Source organism: Phragmites australis, chromosome 12, assembly GCF_958298935.1.
Source record: "Phragmites australis chromosome 12, lpPhrAust1.1, whole genome shotgun sequence".
NCBI lineage: Eukaryota > Viridiplantae > Streptophyta > Magnoliopsida > Poales > Poaceae > Phragmites > Phragmites australis.
This window is the reverse complement of record NC_084932.1, coordinates 27,589,452-27,611,676: the sequence shown is the minus strand read 5'-3', so window position 1 is coordinate 27,611,676 and position 22,225 is coordinate 27,589,452. Positions and strand designations below refer to the sequence as shown.

General features: G+C 43.5%; 3 protein-coding genes across 5 annotated transcripts; all 3 read right to left on the bottom strand.

The window, feature by feature from the left end:
- Positions 1-789: 789 nt before the first annotated feature.
- LOC133887389 (mannose-6-phosphate isomerase 2-like) lies at positions 790-4,974 on the bottom strand. The gene is made up of 4 exons (XM_062327324.1): positions 4,280-4,974; positions 2,988-3,200; positions 1,755-2,021; positions 790-1,422 (listed from the first exon to the last, which is right to left on the bottom strand). The coding sequence occupies exons 1-4, from the start codon at positions 4,853-4,855 to the stop codon at positions 1,102-1,104; spliced, it is 1,377 nt and encodes a 458-aa protein (XP_062183308.1). The 5' UTR covers positions 4,856-4,974; the 3' UTR covers positions 790-1,101.
- Positions 4,975-7,171: 2,197 nt separating this feature from the next.
- Positions 7,172-14,003, bottom strand: LOC133886269 (uncharacterized). 3 transcript variants are annotated; one of them, XM_062326020.1, is made up of 8 exons: positions 13,559-14,003; positions 12,737-13,072; positions 10,600-10,671; positions 9,687-9,751; positions 9,446-9,587; positions 9,020-9,103; positions 8,850-8,939; positions 7,172-7,583 (listed from the first exon to the last, which is right to left on the bottom strand). In XM_062326020.1, the coding sequence occupies exons 2-8, from the start codon at positions 13,019-13,021 to the stop codon at positions 7,455-7,457; spliced, it is 867 nt and encodes a 288-aa protein (XP_062182004.1). In that variant the 5' UTR covers positions 13,022-13,072; positions 13,559-14,003; the 3' UTR covers positions 7,172-7,454. The 3 variants fall into 3 exon arrangements, with proteins under 3 accessions (XP_062182004.1, XP_062182003.1, XP_062182005.1); XM_062326019.1 differs by having other exon boundaries at positions 12,737-13,051; positions 13,559-13,973; XM_062326021.1 differs by lacking the exon at positions 7,172-7,583 and adding an exon at positions 7,626-8,139 and having other exon boundaries at positions 12,737-13,051; positions 13,559-13,985.
- A 5,848-nt stretch (positions 14,004-19,851) lies between these two features.
- LOC133887135 (uncharacterized) lies at positions 19,852-20,806 on the bottom strand. Its single transcript, XM_062327075.1, has 3 exons — positions 20,511-20,806; positions 20,411-20,448; positions 19,852-20,205 (listed from the first exon to the last, which is right to left on the bottom strand). Exons 1-3 carry the CDS (start codon positions 20,608-20,610, stop codon positions 20,077-20,079), a joined length of 267 nt encoding a protein of 88 aa, XP_062183059.1. The 5' UTR covers positions 20,611-20,806; the 3' UTR covers positions 19,852-20,076.
- Positions 20,807-22,225: the final 1,419 nt, after the last annotated feature.

The following is a 22,225-nucleotide window of genomic DNA, read 5'->3' as shown; positions in this document are numbered from 1 at the left end:
CATTTGAAATTTGACTATGTATGTTCTACTGATTGATGGATTGAAAATAAAATGACAGCGTTGCATCCACACAGGAACAAAGAAGAAATGGCTGATATAACTAAAAAGAAGAGACTACCGGAACACAGAACTCTACTACTGCTGTTTTATCTCTTTGCGGGAGCAAAGCCAATTTTTTAACAAGTCTACACCTCCAATACAATCAAATAGAAACCTCGTTTCCAAAAGGATTCTGTCTCCAATACAATCAAATAGAATCCTCATTTCCAAAATGATTCTGCCTCCGATACAATCAAACAGAAACATCATTTACAAAATGATTCTGCTTTTTATGAGGTGGAACCAATTGCAGGCTCTAGTTCTATTTGCTCTAGCTTTCGATAGAAGTAATGACATCTCAGCTTCCCCCAACATCTTATACATCTCTCTCAATGTTCTACTTTCTGAATGCATCCACTTCCACCGACTCTGATTTACATACGAAACAGGCGACTCGTTTCTAATTGACTACTCTTTAAATACCAATCTCGCTGTTTGCAGAATGTGTTTCTGGTGATCAGATTCACACAAATACTGCTCGCTTTTCGTCCATGCATGAGGAAGGGGAGACTATCTCTGCTGATCACCCCATCCCTGCCCCGCAGAAATAACAATGTTCAACATTTACTTCATCAAATACATGCCAAGTTTCTTCACATGTTTAGTGATGTCAATTCTCAGGCATAAAGGCAGCAGAAACACGTCTTGTGGTACATCACACATTTGTCGTACTGAACTTGACAGAGAGCATCTCAATGGTCATTTTTCATGCAAATTGAGGCTTTGAAGCAGTCCAAGGATCGAAGGTGTGACTGACTGGAGCACATTCATTTTCCCTACTAGTACAAGGCAAACCTCGAATAACTGATTCAACTTGAAACTTTACAGTTATTTAAAAAAAAAATCATGATTACGATATGAAGAGACGAATTTATTCTCCACTTTTCCTATACACTATGATAACTCACCCAACTAACCTTAGAGTAAATTCGTGTGTAGATGGTACCTAACCTACAGCAAGAGTAGATTACTCTTATTACAGCCCTAGAAACCAGTTACCCATCAATTGAAGAATCTGCTGTTCACCCCAGCCCTGTACAGCTGCATACACCTGGGACCAGAAGCCTGGAGATTGACCTCGGTGTTCGCCGGCACAAAGAAAATGCCGCCTTCCTTTGCCTTCACTTCATCAGGCATGGAGCCTGCCTGGATCTCGCCTTCGCCTGTCATGACGAGAAAGATGGATGGGCCAGGCACTGGCGACATGGTGATTGATTTGCCTGGGGGTAACAAGTAGCGATCGACTTCGAACTCATCGGTTGGGGGTGTGTAGCGTGTCACGTATGGCTGTGCAGGTACTCCTTGCAGAATTTCAGGGAAGGTCTGCATGTGGAACATGTAGACTGTAGAGAATCAAATATTTATTACAGGCATATAGCGTGATATTTATGAGAGGATACTGGATGTCTTAGCTAAGTCTATCAATGTAATCAAACTCTGCAAATTTTAGCAATAACTTGTCATGAGTAGTCTATCAAGTGAGCAAGCAATTCTAGCATAGTAGCAACCTAACTATTAAGGAATAAATTATCGTGAAAACTATCAGAAACACTAGCTGTCAACAGATGATACACAACAGGTTGCATGCCAAAAGAATGGGGGATTATAAACAGGTGCTGCTTATAAATGGGGATGATCGGATGAGTAAAACAAACCTGATTGTATGTCAACATAGAGCAGAGAGTTTGCACATCTCTGAATTTAGGAGTTAAACCAGCACGAACAACATTGTCTGAAGTGGCCATACATTCAATGCACTCCCCTGAGAGATATGCATGAGGTTCATTGGCACCGACATAAAGTGCTTCACCAGGACTGAGCTTAACATAATTAAAGAAAAAAGCTGCCAGAACACCAACATCTCCTGGGTACTGTTTCTCCAATGATAAAACCAGTTGCTCCTTCTTCGTTAAGGTTCTAATCTGAATGCAGGGAAACATTATCAGCACGAAAAGTTAAAATATAGAGTATCAGGCTAGCCAAAACATATCCATGAATTATTTTTTCAAACATTATGTTTCACTCCACTTTTTATTAAGCATGTCGCCATCCTGCCTCAGCGATGAGGATAGACCACATGAGGAAAGTAACAGAGTAAATCAATCAGCTCTTGGGGAAAATGGATGAAGACAACACTAGCACAAACGAATCATCTACTTCAATGGGGTTCTAATTTTATGAAGTTACTTCATGCATGTAAAGAGAAATTTCTCAAGAGATATCAAGCAGAACTCCTCGGTTGCAGGCAAAGAATGGGTGGAAGAGTTAACAGTATAGTACATTTTGTACCAAGAGTTCCAACTACCTGTTTCTGCTGAATACTTGGGGCTTCCAACATGTTGTTTGATGCCCAGTACACCACTAAATGAATACATAATACTTGGTTTCAGTACATCATTTTGTTAGCTACATTAAACCATATTTTTGCTGCCCGGTCGGATAAATTGTCATCTTTTGTTGAATCTTCACATCTGTCATATTCTACATTACATCTTTCATATTCTACATTACATCATTACCTACCCAACCTAGGTGGTGTTTAGGAGTTTCATATGTAGGATCCTCAAGAAATAATGCATCAATGTGCTTTATTTCTCTGAAATCATGGAAAACCAAATTTAGAGTCCTCTCCAGTAGTAACACTTTTAATCTCATTGGAGTGTCCCAGCATGAATCTAAGACTGGCCACCACTCAACTATGCTTTCCCTTAAAATCCTTTCACCCCCATAATAATTTAGAATGACACAAGATACACAAAAAAAAGGATAAAAGTAGAGCGTCGTGGAAGGAAAGACACTACCATCTAACTTCAAGCTGACACAAATTACAAGTACTTCAGAGAACATAAAATTTGCTATGTGAAAAATTATTCAGAGAAGATATTTACCTTACTCTCACCATTCAAGCGACTCTTAAGTTTTGAAATTGCTTCAGAAACTGCTTCCTCACTTGCTATCATTAACTTGGTGAAAGCTGATTGCAGATATGACCTCACTCCAATTCCTCCATCATGCTCTTTGACACTCATAAGCTTCCCGGCTTCTTCTTTGCCAACTAACACTCCAACCTCAGGTACAGTCGTCAAAACTTCCTTGAGCTCCTGGGCCACAGTATAAATATATAAAAAAGTCAGTTTATAAATATAGACCACACTGGCAACATAATTCACAGTTTTCAAAAAGAGGCAGCATTTGCTAACTTCATGTAAACTGAGTATCTCCCAGAATGTATCCGGTAAATATTTAGTTGTTCCTTACTGCCAACTCCAAATAAGGTCAAGCAGAGATACATCCACAAATACTAAGGCTCAAGCTCCATGATACCATCAAGAATCTGAACTTTACTGTAAACACTGCATGGAAATTGGGTAATTATCCAAATCCCTTGGTTATCCATTCATTACGCTTGCATATACGCAATTCAAATATCTACTGTGCCATAGAATATTCAATCATAATAAACACCAGACTATTCCCATCGCACGCTGGCTCTTGCTATCTAGCAAATGCCTGCCACCCACCTAACCAGCAAGCACTTTCAAGTGCATGCTCCGCTGGATGTGATTTGGACAGAATCTGTGTATTACAGTTTTAGGGCCCCTCAGCCAAGATACCACTAGCCATGGGGTATATCCAGAAGACCTTAGTGGACAGCATCACTCCTCATGGAGCACATGACCACAGTACCTTGCGAAAGGCGTGTGAATTAGCAGAATGTGCAATGTTCTGTTCTCTTCTTCCGGCGTTTTCAGAATAAAAATGGCACTCTCAGAACAAAAATAAAAATACTCAAGAGAATCCAATTGATTGTTTAGCATACAATTTGAGTCTCCATTGGGCTACCAGTGAGCCAGTACCTTTCGTTTGTGGTTACCAATGCGATTAACTATTGCAATTGTTACCAAATCCATCAGCAGCCGGATCCCCACTTGAAGTCAGTCAACTCCCCCAACCTAACTATATGGAATCATCCATGGAATCCGGCTGCCACGTCCAATAAACAAACCAACTAACCCATCGGACTTGCCAAACTAACAAGTAATTAGCAGCCGGCATCAGCTTCAAATCCCCCAAGTCAACCCCATCACAGAATGGAGAAAGCGATAAAATTTAACGAAACCATTAATCAATAGCACGTCGCGCGCACGAATGCGCGGCCGCACGCAACGCGGGGTGTTACCTTGATGCCGGCGAAGCCACAGAGCGCGCGGAACTCGGTGACGGCAACGGCCATCTCGGGCTTGTGGTTGGCGTCGCGGTACGTGGCGGGGCGCAGCGCGTGGAGCGCCCGCGCGAGCTCCCGGTCCGGGTGCGCCTGGATCGACAGCGCCTTGGCGACCGACAGCGCCTTGAAGAGGAAGGGGAGATCGCCGCCCCAGCGAGCGGCGACGGCGCGGCCGAGCGCGGCGGGGTTCCGCTCGAGCCAGCCCCGCAGGGAGACGTCGGGCGCCAGCGACGACGGCGCGGACGGGTGCGTGCCCATCCACAGCTCGGCGCACGGCCGGTCGAGGTCGCCGCCGTCGCCGTCACCACCCCCTTCTTCCCTGGCGAGGCGCGCGACGAGTGAGTCGGGCCCGCGGCGGCCCCACTCGTAGTGCTGCACGGCGCACCGCAGGCGCATGAGCCCCTGGAGCGGCGGCGGCGTCGGCGGGGAAGGGTCGTCAGCGGCAGGGACAAGGAGCCCGCGGCCCATGGCGCCGATCCCTAGCGCAAGGCCAAGGGGCGAGGGGGCGGAGGAGGCCGTGGAGGACGCCATTGGGGAGCGGAATGGAGGGGAAGGAGCAGGTTCGGTTTTATGGAGGGAAGCGAACCGGCGGGGAAGGAGTTGGAGCGGTTGAGTGGTGGGGTGGTCAGTTCGTTGCCGCCACGGGTGGGAAAAAAATTCAATGCGGCTGCCTTCACTCAATACTAATTATATATGTTAAATAATAAATATATATAATAATTTTTTATATATTTTGATATCTACATTGAGAAATTTAATATCAGTGTAGATATCTCTTTTATAGCACTTTCTAGATAGTTGTCATATATCTTCTAACTTAAGTCTTAAAATGAAAAACAAGATTCACTTAACATTAATTATATATATTATATAATGAGTATGCATAACAATTTTCAATCTCAATGTTTTGATAAGGACATACAGTAGCTATGAAACTTCTGTAACACTGTTGAACTTTTTTTCCCACAGGTGTGTAACGGGTTTCATTTGACATAACGTCAGAGCAGTAGTTACTAACATGTGAGTTCTTTACACCTGGGTTCACATATCAGCGACAACTGCGTATGATATTAACGTCAGAGGAACCGGTTCCACGGGTACGAGAGAGGGCAGGATTGAGTGAGGCCAGGCTGTTTTCCACGGAAGGACCCTGCTTGGTTAGATATTTGCGCTGGCGTTCGGGAAGCAAGAGGTGGTAATAAGGCAGTTTCTTTTTTTTTAGAGAGTAATAAGGCAGTTTCTTTGAGGACTCGAAATGATGTAGTCATTCCGTTTTAGAAGAGATAAGGGATCACTTTGTCTCCACGAGTTCAGCCGTGAGTCCAGGCGTGGTCCATGGAGACGGAGAGGGGCCGAGATGCTCTCTTCGTCGAACTCCTCCCGCGATCGCAGGCGCCGACGCCGACGTTCCCTTTCTCCCGCGCGTAAACCAACCAACGAACGGCGGAGGTGACGCCGCGGACGGACGGGGTTACGTGGCCGGGTAGCTGCTTCCGACGGCCAGGATGCGGCCGGACCTGAGTCCAGCGAGAGGAACCCTCGACGGGCCAGATCGGATCTTGCCAGTCGGGGCACCTCCGACCGGTGAGGTTACCGGCGGACCGACGTGCCGGCCGGTGACGCGAGCTACGTGACGCTTGGCGCTTCAACTTCGAAGACCGCTTCAGGTTTCGACCATGGGCAAGGCGATCCTTCTCTTCTTTTTAATCGACCAAATTCAAATCAATACATGTATTTCAATAGAACTCGATCGTCTATTATTTATCAGTGCGTAGACTTTGCATAAATATACTAGGACCTACAACGTTATACGTACGAGCAGGGCACGTGATATGCTACGTAAATCTGGTTCCTCAAAAAATATATGCCAGGTGAATCCCATGAGACTTCGTGAAACAGCAAAAAAAAAAGGTACTCGAATGATCAAATCGTTTCGTGAAATGCCAGCTTCATGGGCCACAAAAACAGCACGGGCAAGGGGATGGCTTCATGGGCCCTGGGCTAGGGAAGGTGGAGTTGCTCGGGAAGCGATTCAACCAACCGTGTTTCTTGCCCATTGGGAGATCTTCCGACGGGACACATAATTTCTGTTGCAAGAAATTTCCGACAAAATGATTAATTTGTCTTATGAATCCTGCATGCAACTGCAAGTTTTGGTTTATCCAGTGTTACCTGATACAGACACAAGTGTTTGAACATCTAAAATACAGCTCATAATCCAACACGGGTAAACCCAACTCAAATTTGAAGAATCCGATCCGATAAAAAAAATTAAACACAGGCATCCAGATAACACTAGGTTCAATTCTGTTGGGAGCTCTTCCCCATTGTCTACCCCTACCAGAATAAACATCTATAACATATATTATCAAGCCAAGATTTCGAGAGCTATCAGAGGTCTAGATACTGTAGCTACTAAAGCAGTGGACCCCACAAATGTGTATGTATAGATATACAAATATATATATATGTATACGTACATATACATATATGTATATTTACATATATAATATAATTTTATTTTCAGGAAATTTAAAAAATATTGAAAGGAATATTAGTTATATTGATAAATCGGCTGAAATAATCTAAAATACAAAAAAAAAATCTAAAACTCAAAAAATATTAAACAAATTTTGTTAGATTCATATTACTGTCGTCTACATATTAAAGTTATGTGCATACATAAAAATAATATTGTTTTTCTCATAATTAAATGAATGTGTTAAATATTAATAAATTCATAAATAAATATTGAGATACCCAAAATTGGTGAATCTAATTTTTTTAGTTTCTTTTGTCATGTTCTGATCCTCCTAGTTTCCTAAAACCGGGCATGTTGTTCGTCCATCAAAAAATTAGTCTCATTGGAAAGTATATACATCACAGTAACACTTACAAATTCTGGTCCATACATTAAATTCAATGCTTGAATTACACTCAGACGAATAAAAGGTACAGAGTTTCAACTTGCATTGGATTGTGACCTGACATTCTACAAGATTTTACTTGGCCACAGGAAGCAAAAGCCAAGCCAGCTTAACCTTCGCGAGTCAGTATAATGTGGGCGTCAACAGCAAAACCAGGCAGTGATGTATGGTCAGTAGTCGTGAGGAACTACTGGAGTTGTTAGCTATTGCTGCGATGATGGTTCATGCTGTGGAGTGGCGGGGGAATCTGGAGCGATGGCGAATTGGAGGGTGTTTCCCCGGGCCGATTGTAGGATGAAGGCCACCTCTGCCGCTGCCATAGCAGCCTCTTCCTGCCAATAATGGAAGCATGGAAAGTTAGATGCTGGTGCGCTACAAAACACCGATATGCCCCTGATCGAGCGGATACGGTATCTAATACGAATATGGCTAGGATACGTATCTATCACGTATCGGGGAAAAAAGAAAAATCGGATACGTGCTAGATACTTGGACGATGCATCTCCGATACGGCCAACCCAAGTCGACAGAGTCCCTTCCGTGACCTAATGCATGACCCTCTCGGTCTCTCCCTGTCTCTCGACACTCGACACCCAGACGCCTCTCTCCAAAGCCGCAGCAAGCGCCCGGGGGCATGCCGCGCAACCACGTGCTGGCGGCGACCACCAACAAGGACTGCCACACGGGCTTCCATTCTTTGCCTCGACTGGACCACGCAGTCATGCACTGGCGCCTGACCTTCCTGCAGCGGCAACAGGCGAGCAGCTACGAGCACCCCTCCTCACCTCTTGCAGCCACGACCGCAAGCCGGTGCCCGGTGGTAACCGCCTGACCGGTGAGTTCCTCCCCCTTTCCCCTTTCCCCTCCGATTGGCTCAGTTTAGCATATCTGTAGGTTCAAGTTCAATGCTTCAATCTGTAGTCCGTGCTCTGTAGGTTCAAGTTCAATGCTTCAATTTGTACTAGTGTACTCTAGGTTCAATGCTTCAACTTCAATTTGCAGTGTAGTTTATACTTTATAGTCTGTACACCGTACTCAATTAGTGCTTTTCTTTCTTTACATTCAAATGGCAACTTCTAGTAGTGGTGGTGGTGCAACCTCAAGTGCTCGATCGATCACCGACCTCAAGGCTCCAATGTGGGATCATGTCACAATTTTAGAGAAACCGGCTGCAGGTGTTCACTTAAAAAAAATTGTAGCTCCATTAGAGTGAAAGCTCATTTGCTGAAAAAGTCTAACAAGGGAATTAGTATGTGTCCGAAGGTGACAATATATGAGCTTAGCCGGTATGTGTCCTGCTATTATTATATGCACCATATTAATTATTTTTTTAAAAAGTCAAACTTATCCGCATATCGGGGTTTTTAGGAAAATAGCGTATCCATATCGGTGCTGCCTAGCTGGTGCGTGGCAACGATGACAAAAGTTTATGACCAGGAGCTCTAGATTTATTTCAACACGAGATTATAGAGATCTTTCCATGCCAAAGAATATTTGCTTGTGAACGGTTAAAAGTGATATATCTGATCATTATGATGATTTGAAGTAACATTTTTCATGACCAATAGATGACGCCTTCAAGATTGGAGCAAACATACCTGTCTTTGTCGCCGGCGATGCATAATACTGAAGATCCATGCCATGATATAGCATGGCAGAAGAAACCCAGCAGCTCGCAGAAGAAAAAGCTGTGAAGGTTCACGTCAACACAAAGTACAAACTGAACAACTAATATCAAAAGAAAAAAGAAAGAGAGCATAGGACTCACGGAGAACATGGTAGAAGCATCATCATCGTTTCCTTCGTTGTCTGAGATAGACAATGCATGCCGTAGCAGCAACAGTGCCATTAACTGAAAGAGAAGTGAGGATCTTCAGGCATTCAGACTTGACAATACAAAAAATCTGACACGGGCCATTCGGCTAGACTGGGAGAAGAGCTAAGGTGAGCAGGCTATGAGGAAGGAGAGGCTTGGGGATGAAAAGTACCAACAGTTTTCCTACTTATTAAGCGACTAAGCAACTAAAAGCACAGTTCTTCAATCCATAAACATAGTTGTAAGAGAACTGTAAATGTCTGAAGGCAGTAAGGCACTGTTCTTCGATCCAAAAACAAAGCTGCCCTGAAATAGCTATCTATCCATCACTTGGTTTATGAAGGGCCAATAAGACTAGGAATTGCTGGAAGTACTTACAATAAGTGCAGCAGAACGGCAGAATGCAGCACCACCAGCATCAGCACCAGCATAACCATCATACTCTGCCTCAAGAAGACGGTGCTGAGCAGCTGCTACAGCGAGAATTCTTGGGTCACGCAAATCCATAATCAAATCGCCACTGCAAAGCGATAGTCTTGGCTTAGATATGTTCTAACTTTTAAAGCCCTCAAGTGAAATACAATAAAATGGCCAAAATATTTGCCACAGCTATATTTACCTGATGTCTATGGTGGTCTCATCTGGTTGAACACGAGGTGGTGCAGTGTAACCAGGCTTGTATTCCTGCAGGTTATAATCAAGCCTGGAAGGAATCAGGACACTAGAATGAAGACACTCCACAAATGTACAGAGGGGAATGCCCAAGGAGCGTTCTACAACACTAAGTTACATAAAAATTCTGTAAAATTCAGAATCTATCATAACAATAAGAAAAGAATGCCTTTTTCTTTGAAATTTTTTGTTATCTCTGTGGTAGTCACTGGCAAAACGTGGGTTCTTTTTAAGACTAAATTCGGACAGAATCAATAATAGAATAAACCTATAGTTCAATAAGAATGTTATACATACAACTCCGGTTGAACAAAATTGGTGAAGTACATAAATACTCTCATCTCACCAACAATCAGTCAATCACACATGGTAGCAACTCTTCTAGTACAACCCCAAGTTGACAGCATAGCAACTGCACATGATCATGGCCTCATCAATCATGGAGCATGAAATGCTGTGGCAGCATTCTACCTTCTATGCGGTGAGGCCAAAGGCATGATGCTTCTGTGCAGTGAGGCACAAGGCATGATGCTACATGAGTGAGGCCTTTGTGCAAGCAGAAGAGGAAGCATGCAGCAAGGGAAAACTAAGCCTGGATACCACTGATGGGGCACTGAGCTGTCACAGCAGCAATGCATTACAGTGGTGAGGTTGCCGTGACTCGTGAGGACAAAACACAAAGTGATGCCAATCAGGTTTGTAATTTTTTATAAAATAAATCTTGATAGAAACATGGGGAATGAGATTTTAGAGATATATGTATAAACATATGTGCTATACCAACATTGGAACAACACAAAAAAAAAGAACCAAAATGAAACATGTAACAGTGGAATGAACTTGAGAAAAACTTAACCGACCTCATGGCAAATTTCACATGTAGTATCTCCTTTCTCATTGCACCAGCGTTGCACACAAGCTCGATGAGCATACTGCACATGAAAAGTAAAGCTATAAATTCTGGATACATCAGAGTCTGCTGGCCAAAATATTTAAAGTATTTCACTCAACATGTACACAAAGAATGATAACTTCCGCATGATCAAAATAGGTAGAAAATAAATCTCAAGAGAAGCTTTTCCTGGTAAATGAAAAGATGGTACAAACTTCTACAGTATGACAACATCAGAAGGCTTGCAATTTTAACATCTATTTTGACACTTAAAGTATCAATGCATCATTAATGTATATGGAGTGAAATGACTAAATACAAACAACCTGAAGGATAGCAGTGTAGGATAGTCGGTTCAGCAATCCTTCATTACTATATAATAATCTATCCAAAGAACAGTCAAGACTCAAGAATTCACATTAATCATGACTTTGAAGATATGGATCAACTAAAGGCCTGTTTGTTTTAGCTTTAGACTATGAGAATTCAGTCCAATCTGTAGAATCCATGAAAGCTCCTTCCCAACAAATTGTGGATTGTGAGATTTTGTAGTAAAAAACTTGGCTTGTGGATTGTGAGAATCAGATTTTACATTGTGACCGTATGTTTTTGCTTTTGCTTTTGAGGCTAGAATCCATAATCAGAATAAAAAAAACAAACAGGCCCTAAAGTTGATAGATCATAAAAATCGGTCATTTACTGTTACAAACTGAACTAGAATAATTGGATTACAAATGTGTAGTGATTTAACATGCAAAATTGCATGACATGGATGCACAGTAGCTGAATTAACTGATTTATCTCATTAGTTTCTGTTAGCAATGTGATAGAAATGTAATGAAAATCTACTACATTACTCAAATGCCAAAATGAATGAATGTTCTGGAAGCTATAAAATGCCAATACTCCAATAGAAAGAAAATAAACAAAAAATATTATAGGGATAGGTTGCAGTAACGATTGGGGGCAGATGATTTGAGCAATCGTGAATATTTCCACTAGAGTACTACCTGATAAAATGCATTTATGTTTGCTGGGTCAAACTTGGATAAGAATTAAGCTTGTTGGAGCTATGCAGTATTCAGAATTCAAATAATTTTCAATTGAGGTGTATTTAATCCCCAAAGAACTATCCACGGATAGAAGTGCGTGGAAGTTAACAATCCACGTGCCAGAATCATAACTTATACTTCAGTCTCCTTGTACCATTATTACTTTATTTTTTATTGTTACTAGTACCTTTATTATCATTATTATTTTCTCATCATCTTTTTAGTTGGATCTTGTGGGCTTCATCTCTAGCCTACCCCAACTTGCTTGGGACAAAGGCTCTATTGTTGTTGTTGTCAATTGAGGTATACGTAAGACCAGAATGTTTTAGGCTTGGTATGATTTGTGCGAATACGTGCTTGCATTGTTGCTACCAAGAGATGAGTCTATGCTACACAGCGGAGCATGTTTCAGTTGAAATTTAGTGGCCGAGGTAGTAATTGGTACAAAATGAGCTTATTGGTGATCCAACTAGCCTGAGAGCACCTACCCGTACAGCAAAAAAAGGGCTCAAATTGCTTATCCAATGAAGGTTGTAAAAGCCATGGTATTTGCAGATTCCTTATTTAAAGTCTCACACTTTATAATGTGTTTTCCATAAGTGATTGTGATAACCATAATTTGTATGCATAACATATTTCCAGTTGGTGTCCTCCAAAAGTGGACAGTTGTCCTTCCATAAATCATTGTTGCCACAGGGATAAAGAAAGCTTAGCGCCAATCACATGATGCTACACTAAAGATATGTACACAGGGCTATGAAATCACTTGATAGGTATCATGGAATCTAATATGATGGACTAATCTATCTAACATACTGAATCAATTGTGTGCAGAAGATGAATAAACAAATATGACATTATGAATGGCACCATATGACTGTTTCATACTTTGTAAGCTAGACGACATGTCAATGGGAATGACAAACACATGTTGAAGCCAAAATGAGAACCAGGAAGCAAAATCCTCATTGTATGTGCACCAAATGAACAGCTAACAAACTAATAAAAAAGCATACGCAAGGTTTGGAAATTAGACCAGAGTAGGATCTAGACCTTGAGGCTGCCGTTGCAAGCACATGGCTTCTCAAGATTCTTGACGCTGTCCTCCTCCTGGCATATCCGGCACTCAGCTGCCTGGATGAGAGGCTCCTCCTCCCCACCGCTCTCCTCAGCCAAATCAACAGCTGCAGACGGTGACACAACAGACACTGCCGAACCACTCACAGCCTCAGACAGCTTGTCGGCAACCCCATCATCCTTGGTGTTTGCAAAACCATCCACATCGACCACCACATGGTTGCGCTCAGCCATCCCAAATCCCTCTTCTTCCGGCACCATTCTAGTCGCCCCTTCTCACAAATCAATATCCTGCAAGGAATACGCAATATCCTGCAAGGAATACGCGTAGAGATGGTAAGAATAATCAGGTATCACTCCCACTCAACAAGATGGTACAATTACTAATAGCGTGTGGCTAAGATACAATAGAGCGCAGTGCTGGTCATCGGTGCCTAGAAATGGAGAACCTCCATTTTGAAGAGCACGGTAGCAGCAGAGTCCCTCAGAATCTCCCCGTTCACTGAATTGGACTACTGGAGCCGGTAGGCGACCCTCAGAACCCTAGGTCGTACCGCCCACCTCTAACTTCGGAGCCCCCAGCCCAAGGGGAAGTTCGACCTCCACAACCGAATCCCACGAGGCTATCCGGTCCGTTGCCGAACCAGTCCGTCGCCCGGAGCGGCGGCGGAGCTCACGAAGCGACCCAACCCCAACCCCGAGCGGGCGGGCGGGCCGTCGAGAACGATCTAGCGCGGGGAAACACCCCTCACGCCGCGGCGTCGGATCTAGCGCCGGGTAAGGGGGGCGGAGACGTACCTTGCCGGCGACGGCGATGGGTTCCTCTCCTCCGCTCTCTCCTTCCGGTCGTCGCACGTCTGGGAGAGTGAAATTTCCGAGCTTTTTTCCCCCTTCCTCCTGCTCGAATTTCCGCTCGGTTCCACCTTCGGATTGGTCTAAATAACACGCGATTTCTTCTTCTTTTTTCCCCTCAGGAAATGTGGAAAACGTCAGCGCCCGCGACGGGTCAAACGCGGCGCGCCGCTCCTCTCTTCTGTCGCCTCGGCCTGGGCGGGGGCAGGTTGGTCGGCCTGACGCGCGTCGGATCCGAATCCGACGGCGTCGCTCGGTCCGCCCCCCTCGCCGTCAGCCGCCGCCTCACGGCTGCCCGATCGCCTCCCTCGTTGTCGACGGCGGACGGCGCGCTGCTCTGTTACTTCCAGCTCGCGCCGTGTTCGTGCTGGTGGGAAGGAACGGGCGGTTGCCGCGTGCGGTGTCGGACCGTGTGCCCGTCAGCGCACGCGCACACGCACACGCACACGCACACGCACTCTCGTCTCTAGCTCGCCGGCGGTGCACAGTGCGCTGTCGGGTCCTCCACCTCCTCCTCCTCCTCCAATAAATTTATTTTTTATCGCTCAAAAAGTTAAATATTTAATTATGATATTACTCATATTAATAATATATATAATAATTGTGAATCAGAGTGATAAATAAGCAAAATTATTTTTTGATTTTTTTTTGCCTTTGTTCGGTTATGCCCAATTTAGAATGGCTACGGTTATTTAACCGAATTTTTTGGGAAATACACTGTCTTTTTTTTAACGAAGGGGAATTATATTGTCCCGTTTGAAATTTGTTGTGATCTAAACTGCCTAGTTAGGGATGGCAATAGATCAGATCAGGATCAAGTGGAGCAAAACCACACCTGATTTGAAACCCGAACCTCAAAACCCGACCTGAACTTGAAGTACTAATCGAATTAAAATGTGACCGCGCACCCAAACCTGACAGGGATCTGAAATCCAACGGGGATCCGTCGGGTCTTATTAATAGAGGAGCATGCAGAGCTGCGAAAGGGTGCGAGCGTTGAAGGGCGGCGCCGACGGGGCAGAGGCTGGGATGCGCTGAGCTTTGTTCGAGTTGCACCAGCCATCACCGAGGGGGTTGTTCAGGGCGGCCGCCGGGCAACGCCAGCTGACTCTCACCGTCGGCCAACTCGTGCTGGTCACCATTGAGCAGATTGCCGCTGAGCCACCTTTGAGGAGGCCGCCGGTGGGAGGAGGAGGTTGTCCGGTCGGGGAGATCGACACCACCGACGACAGATCCACTAGATATGGGCGGGGAGGCCGTGGAGGCTGGATCGAGCGGCGGTCGGGAGGGGAGGCTGGGTGATAGGGAGGTTGGATGGCATGTCGGCGGTCTGGAGGCCGAGTGGGGCGACCGGGCACAGTGGCGGCGGGCGAGCAAAGAGGTCAAGCGTGACTGCGTGAGGGCGTCAGGGACTCAGGGACGGGGAGGCCAGGTAGGAAAACTAGGAGGCCTGAGGGCGACTGATGGGCGAGCTAGGCTAGGCTGATGAGGGACCTGTGGGCACCCGCAGGTGAAATTAAAAATCCAAACCCGATCCGTCCCATTTTGGATGCCCGACCCGCCAGACCCACAGGTGAAAATCTAGACCTAAACTCGGACCCATCAGGTACAAAACCCGCGGGTACCCAAAACCCGTAATCACGTATTTAAGCATAATCATGCTTCTTAAGCATCATGTTTAATTTTGAGTAATTTTATTTGGAGCAAATGAGTGTTCTGTTTTGAGTCAATCGGATGAGAGAAGAAAATTCGAGAGAGAAATGATAAAATTCGCAGCTAAAATGTCTTCATTCTCTAACATGTGGGACCCATCGGCCAACCCCACACCTCACCCACTCTCTCCCACTCCCACCAATAGCCCTCTCTCTCACCCCCACCCACTCCCTCTCCCTCACGTGCTCTCTCTTTCTCTCTTGCTCTCCCAACTGGTCAAGAGAAAAAGGAGAGGGAGAGGAGAAGAAAGGAGAGGAGGAGAGGCAAGGGGAGGCCAAGAGGTCTCCAGTGAGCTCCTCCACCGAAGGTGGTCTTGCCCGTCGAGCCTAAGCTCCTCTGCAACGTCTTCTTCCTCCTCAAACCGTCTACCATCTCCCCAACGGTGATTTCGAGCTCCGGCCATTCCTCAACCTCTTCAACCAGACCACGGGCTTGCTAAGACGTGATAAGCACCCTAGACCCCCTCCCATTCATTCCCCATGGCTAGATCGACCGGATTTGAGCTCACCGAGCTCAACAATAGCTTCCACCACCATTAGAAACAATAATCGAGTTTTGGTCATTTTTGGCATTTGCTTGTTATCCTACACGTAGAGGAGGTAAAATGATGCTCTAGGTCCAAAATCTCCACCCCAAAAGTCACCGAAACCGTCACCGAAGAGATCCCCGATGAAAATTCGCATTTTCTAACCTCACACGTAGTATCCGCGTCACAACCCGTAGCCAAAAAATAGCCAAGAACCCCTACCCAGAGATTCACCTGAAGACTCTGGTACCTAGAGTATCCGAATTAACTGGAGTATCCGGGTATACTGTTCATCAGACTTTTTTTTTCTTGGCTGAAACTTGTAAAATTCATAATAAATTATGTGTATCTCCAAAAATTATGAAACCAACGTTTTATAATAACCTCCTCCACCTATTAAAAATATCCCCATCCATGAAATAATTAATTAACGTTTGAGGTAAATAAATTAGGTTAAGGCTTCATTAAATCACCATTAATTCTTTACAACTCTAAAAATTGTAAAACCAATTTTGCTAGTCTTCTTATAACTTGTTCTAGCTAGAAAAAATGTTTTCATGCATTATAAATCATATTTTATAGCATTTTATCATATGCATATTGTAGCATGTGTTTTTGCACTTTATTCATACTCATTATTGTACGCGTTCTTCTTTAGTGAACGAAAAACCAGAGCGCGACACGACCATGATTGAAGGTGACACCAACCTCCCGGAGTTCTGTGAGTGTTGTGTGGGGAGTAGCAGGCAACCGCTAGAGCAGCAAGGCATGCATCTAAGCATATTGCACCCTTTGAATTGAAGCGTGGAATATAAAATTGATAAGATATGTTCTATGTATGTTTGCATGTGTAGCAAGTCAATATCGGGTTTATATGGGTAAAACCTATGTTGATTATATTACCTCTACCTTGAGTTGTTGAATATACACATCCTTGTAGCCTTGGCGATATTGTTAATGTATAATTTACAAGGTCATTCGAAATACTTAGCAATGTATAGTTCACTAGTAAAAGTTGAGTAATGGAGTGTTCCATCACTCGGAAATAATAGGTTTGATTATGGTTCATTATGATAATATTGATGATGTTGGCTGGGTGAGTTGTGAGGATGAGACGAGATGTGGGCGGTGTTAGGGGTGTCTTTTGCCTTGGAAGAGTTCCTCGGGGTAGTTCGGGAGAGGAGCCCAGGTATCATAGACCGCTCTGTATCATTTAAGCACCGTCCGTCGATGCTATTGGCTTTAGCACTTTCCGTACTTACTACATGTCGCATTATGAGAATGACAAGCCAAGTACCTTTGTAGCTGTGGCCTTTTGGTGTGCGAGTCAATGGTGTGAGCGGGTAGGCTTGTAGGGGTATCTAGTTTGCTCCGGGAGTAGTTCTGAATGACCCCCGAACCTATCGGCACATGAGCAAACGGTTAGGGCTTATTGGGAAAAGTTGACTCGAGTACCCCTTACGTGGGCCTGTGTCGACATGTGAGTCGTATGGTCCTCAAATCATGTAGGTAAAGGAGTATCCTCTCTAAGGTGTAAAAATAATTTGAATTGTCGTGGTCTTGGTCATGAGCATGCTTCTGTCCATCCGTATTGGTCGTAGAGTTACGAGTGATGATATGGATGGTATGTTGGGAAATATTGATGTTGGCTATTCATGTATTACTATGTTTTCATTTATATTTATGTGTAAGCTATTAGTTACCGGGTACATTGGTTAAGCATATGTGCTCACACATATATCTAGGTTGCTTAAGCATATTAATGTATTTAACCTTGTAGTTTTTTTTTTACTAATGGCTCAATGCATGATCCTTAGAGTTGAGTTATTTATATGTATCATATATGGATTAAATCTTATGAGTATCTTCGTACTCAGCTACTTACAGGTTTTGCATGTGAGGAAGAGGCGGTGTTTGGCTACTTCATGTCTGCTGAGGGTGACGAGCATTAGTAGACAACTACTCGGTGGTCACGCTTTTGGGGTGAAGCCTAAGGGCATATGGCTTCACCCACCTTTTGTGATCTATAGCTTTTGTTTCCGCTGCGTAGTTTTTCTTTTGGTTATGAGTTGATCAGTTTTAGTATCCTCTTAGATCTCTTTGCTATAAATTGTTAAACTTATAAATAATTAAGAACTTGTAATAATTTAATTACTCGCTCTTATTAAGTTTGGTTATGATTGCTTATATTGGAAATGCATGTATTCCGATCTTGCGTACAAAATATGTGCTAGGACTATCGGGATAGTATTATGGTTAATCACTGAAGTCGTGATTAAGTAAATAATCGACTTAATGATTAATTAGAATACTGTTTGGATAGTCCTCATACCCACGAGTCTAATTGCTATCCCTTGCCTAGTAGGTAGCTTATATAAAGGCCTAATAGAATTTCTATAATTTATCCTAACCAAGTTCCTAGCCCTGATATGCACGTGATTCGTGCTCGGGTGAGTCTTCTCCGACTCCAGTGATGCCCCTCTAATCCCTGAGCTTAGAGGGAAGATCAGGGAGGAAGGTCAGTCCGATAACAATTGCGGTTAGTGGGGTTGGCGGAGGATGACATGTGGGCAGGGTTAAGACGAGGGCATCAAAACGAGAGGGGTTAGCTTGGCAATGGGTTGCAGTCTTAGATTTGGCGAAGGGAGCCTCTTGAGACGGGTGTAGGAGAGCGAGACTGGGCAAGTTGTGGTGGAGAAGCTCGCTGGTAGGGAGATATCGAGAGGAGTAGGGTTAAAAATGGAGTGGATATTTTCCACTCTGTATTCGGAAAAATGGATACAGATGGTCTTACCTGGATACGAATACGAATATTTTTATGTAGATACAAAAACAGAAACGATTTTTGGGTTGGATACGAAAACGAAAAGGATATCCAGTCAAATTCAAAATAGATAATATCCGTTTTCACCCGACCCATTGAAGAATAAGCTACAAGCCCATTAGCCTATCACCACCACCCATAGTCCGTCATGGCCCATACAACCCTAACTACTTAGACCTTAACCCTAACCTTATCTAGATCCATTCAACACACTTTCTATATGCACATTGTTATTTTTTTTATTTTCCTATACATAATTTAAGAGGTATTTATCATTTGACAAATATCAAGATCTGTATTTGTATTCTATTTATATTTGTACCATATTTGTTTTTGATACTATATGTATTTAGGATTTCCGTATTTATTCTGTTTTCTGTTAAAAATACGGATGCGGATACGGAACGATAATTATTCATTCATATCCGATCCGTTTTTACCCCTAGAGAGGAGGAAGAAGATTAAGGGAAGAAGAAGACCAGGAGGAGATAGAAAGAGGTGTGTGGATCGTTGGATTGAGATGAGGAGAAGAATCCGACGGCTCAAAATTCGGGTGTTTTAGGGGCTAAAACGTCCGAGGAGTAGAGTGCACTACTCCTAAAGACCGGCATTACACGCCTCCTATGGAGACTTAACTCCAACCTCTCGTGGGTTTGGAATCGGCAAAACGCAAAACTATACACGCTTTGGGAGAATTCAATCATAGCTCGTGAGATGGGTTTCATCATTTTGGGTTAATTTCTTGCTGTTTTCCTTACTAGCTCTCAGTGGCTGAATCTTAAAGCAGGATCGAACGTGTCTACTCTATGAGGATGTCCACATAGGTGTAAGAAAGTGCCCCTCTGCGAACACGAATTTCTGGTTGTGTTTACGGCTAAGCAAGGTCCTGCAGGCCACCATTTTTCTTTTGTCTAGTCTGACCTGCAATGCATGGCAACCAAGAAATTGACGAATATTCTGGAAGGAGTGTCCTGTTAATCATTTCTTGCACACAACCACATGAGACTTTGAGAGAGACAAACACATCCATTCAGGGAGAGAAAAAAATTAAGTAAATTCAACACGCGTAGGCGATCGCCCCCGTTGGTGGCTGCACCTACTGCTCGAAATTCCTTTTTCATATATATGTCACGCAGGAAGGAAAAAGAACTGCGTGTCTTTGAATTAAGAAAAAAATAAATAAAACCCGGTTGAGATAACTAGACCGAAGCTTAATTACTTCTTAACCCTCTTTGCAAACAATAAGCCCTCTGGTTCACATGTCACACCAAAATATATAACAAACAGAGTGTGTTGACGTGGCAGATGTCAGAGTACAGGTGTACACTCTTATGGTGGTGGCTAAGTCTGAAACTCTGAAGAAGTGGCTCTGAATTCTGTTGAACCGCTGCGTGCAACAACTCAGTTCCTCCGATCCTTCCCCCACGGCGAGTGCCGGTCGTTGGCGCCGGAGCCCGGGTAGTCCTCCAGCTCCTGATCCATCCTCCCGTTGACGACGTTGCCGGCCTCCGCTTCTCCGGCGACCACCGTCTGAATTGATCAACCAAAGAATCGTGTCAGAGTTGCACCTGGCAAAGCAACCTCTGAAACTTCTTCTCGAACATTCAGAATTCTGAAACTCTACTTGGCCACTATCAAAAGCTGCAGAGCAGCTTACTTGCACATATCCTAAAAGAAGTGTAGTTATAGTTATTACTCTAGATTGATACAACATTAGCTAGATCAAATCGATCACCTGATCATTTGCGCCGTTCTCCTGCAGGACCCTCGAGCCTGATCCAAGGTGAAAATCTTCAGAGTTAAGCACAACGAGGATATAGGATTCAGAATATTACCAGGAGGAAACGAAGTATCGGCAGCACTTGATGCATGGATGAGGCAGCAGCACAAGACCAGAGCAACCACTGCCAGGTGCAGCGCAGGCAGCCTCTCCATCTCTCCTCCGGGCTTTCTTGAAACGGTTGCACTGCTACTCACTGTTCTGCTACGTCCATGGAGGTCGCATGGAGCTCTGGATTCTAAGCTATTTTATAGCAACTTTGCTGTGGAAGAAGATGGGTAGATAGAGGTTTCTGAAGCATCCTCCACGATGGTGTGTAGCTGTAGCCCATCTTTGCATCCTCCGCAATGGCCTTTTGGGAAAGCGAAGTGCTTCCTTAGCCCACCAGGATGAGCTTTTTTTTTTATCTATATCTATATCTATATCTATACTTTTATAAATACATCATCTATCTAAATTGATCCGATTGATTTTCATCGTTCATCTAAATTGATCAAATAGTCATCATACAAAGTTGAAACTCATTCCTCCTTCCAAAAATATATTTAATCTTCCATTATCTGTCTTTCGTACCTAGCCGTCCAATATTTATCTTCCATATATTTTAAAAATATATACAATCTTCTATTATTTATCTTCCATACTTAGACATCTAATATTTGTCTTTCATATATTCATCGTCAGGTTTCTTCACAGTTTACGACGCCTCCCGTACTTCACCTATAACATCAGGTTTCTCCAGAGAGTGCGTCGCCTCTCACACTTCGCTTACAATGTCGACTTTATAGAGAGTGTGTGCTGCCGCTCGCTCCTCTACCACCGTCTACCATGGAGGTCATCTCTATCACGCTATCTTTACAACAAAGTATTATACGAGAATTATTTTCATCCCCTTACAAATTGGTCACCATTTTATCTTCTCATAACGATGTTACGGATAACCAACTTTAGATGATATGGTTCTCTCCACTCTTCTGTCTAGTTACTCGCTATTCTACTTCCTCTGAAATTACATGATTATATTATGAATTTTGTGTATATAAATCTCTTTTACTTCTTCAGACAACTATATCTTGTATTGATTTCATATGTATAAAATAGTGTGCAATTGCTATTAACTAAAAGTAGAAATACGTGTGCAGCTGCTATTAACTGAAAGTAGGTGAGCAAGTCAGGCGATTGGTTGTGTAAAGCTCTTGAAATGGCTTCAGTGATGAGCGATCGATCCACATGTGTTGTTTATTAAAAGATGCATGCGCATTGGCACCGGCGCACCGGCAGTTACACCGATCGAACGCAAAAAAACTGAATTCCTCAATCGGCACGGGAAAAGAGGACACGGAAGACATACATGATTGGCAATAAAATGGTAAGGTTGGGAGGAGTTTGAAAAGAAAAAAATTATGGGAAAATTGGGGATCAAGAGGCGATCGTACCATGCATCAGATGATGCTGGAATTTTTGCTGCTTGAGGACTGTGCCTCAGCTTAACTTCCCACCTTTATTCATCAAGAAGTGTTCCAAATTTATTTAGCAACTAGTTTTATAGAATTAGTAAGCAATAGAAAAACAAAATAATGGTAGCAACAATAATATTTTATTGGTCATTGTGGCTATGCAGAAATAATAAGGTTTTTAATAAAAGAAAAATTAACTCTCCTCTACAGGTTATCTATACATACACAATTGCTCCGTATGTGTGTTGTATTATAATGGTAGTAGCATCAACATATGGTGGCAGTGGCATGTATTCTTATGGAGCGAGTGGCT

Excerpts from the sequence above, each read along its gene's own strand:
- LOC133887389 (XM_062327324.1), bottom strand. The coding sequence starts at position 4,855 with ATGGCGTCCTCCACGGCCTCCTCCGCCCCCTCGCCCCTTGGCCTTGCG. Across the intron at positions 3,201-4,279 it reads GTGGCTTCGCCGGCATCAAG|GAGCTCAAGGAAGTTTTGAC; the intron begins GTAACACCCCGC and ends ACTGTGGCCCAG. Across the intron at positions 1,423-1,754 it reads CTATGTTGACATACAATCAG|ACCTTCCCTGAAATTCTGCA; the intron begins GTTTGTTTTACT and ends TTCCACATGCAG.
- LOC133886269 (XM_062326020.1), bottom strand. The coding sequence starts at position 13,021 with ATGGTGCCGGAAGAAGAGGGATTTGGGATGGCTGAGCGCAACCATGTG. Across the intron at positions 9,752-10,599 it reads CATGTGAAATTTGCCATGAG|GAATACAAGCCTGGTTACAC; the intron begins GTCGGTTAAGTT and ends TATAACCTGCAG. Across the intron at positions 9,588-9,686 it reads GAGACCACCATAGACATCAG|TGGCGATTTGATTATGGATT; the intron begins GTAAATATAGCT and ends ATCGCTTTGCAG.
- LOC133887135 (XM_062327075.1), bottom strand. The coding sequence starts at position 20,610 with ATGGAGAGGCTGCCTGCGCTGCACCTGGCAGTGGTTGCTCTGGTCTTG. Across the intron at positions 20,449-20,510 it reads CGATACTTCGTTTCCTCCTG|GCTCGAGGGTCCTGCAGGAG; the intron begins GTAATATTCTGA and ends ACCTTGGATCAG. Across the intron at positions 20,206-20,410 it reads AGAACGGCGCAAATGATCAG|ACGGTGGTCGCCGGAGAAGC; the intron begins GTGATCGATTTG and ends TGATCAATTCAG.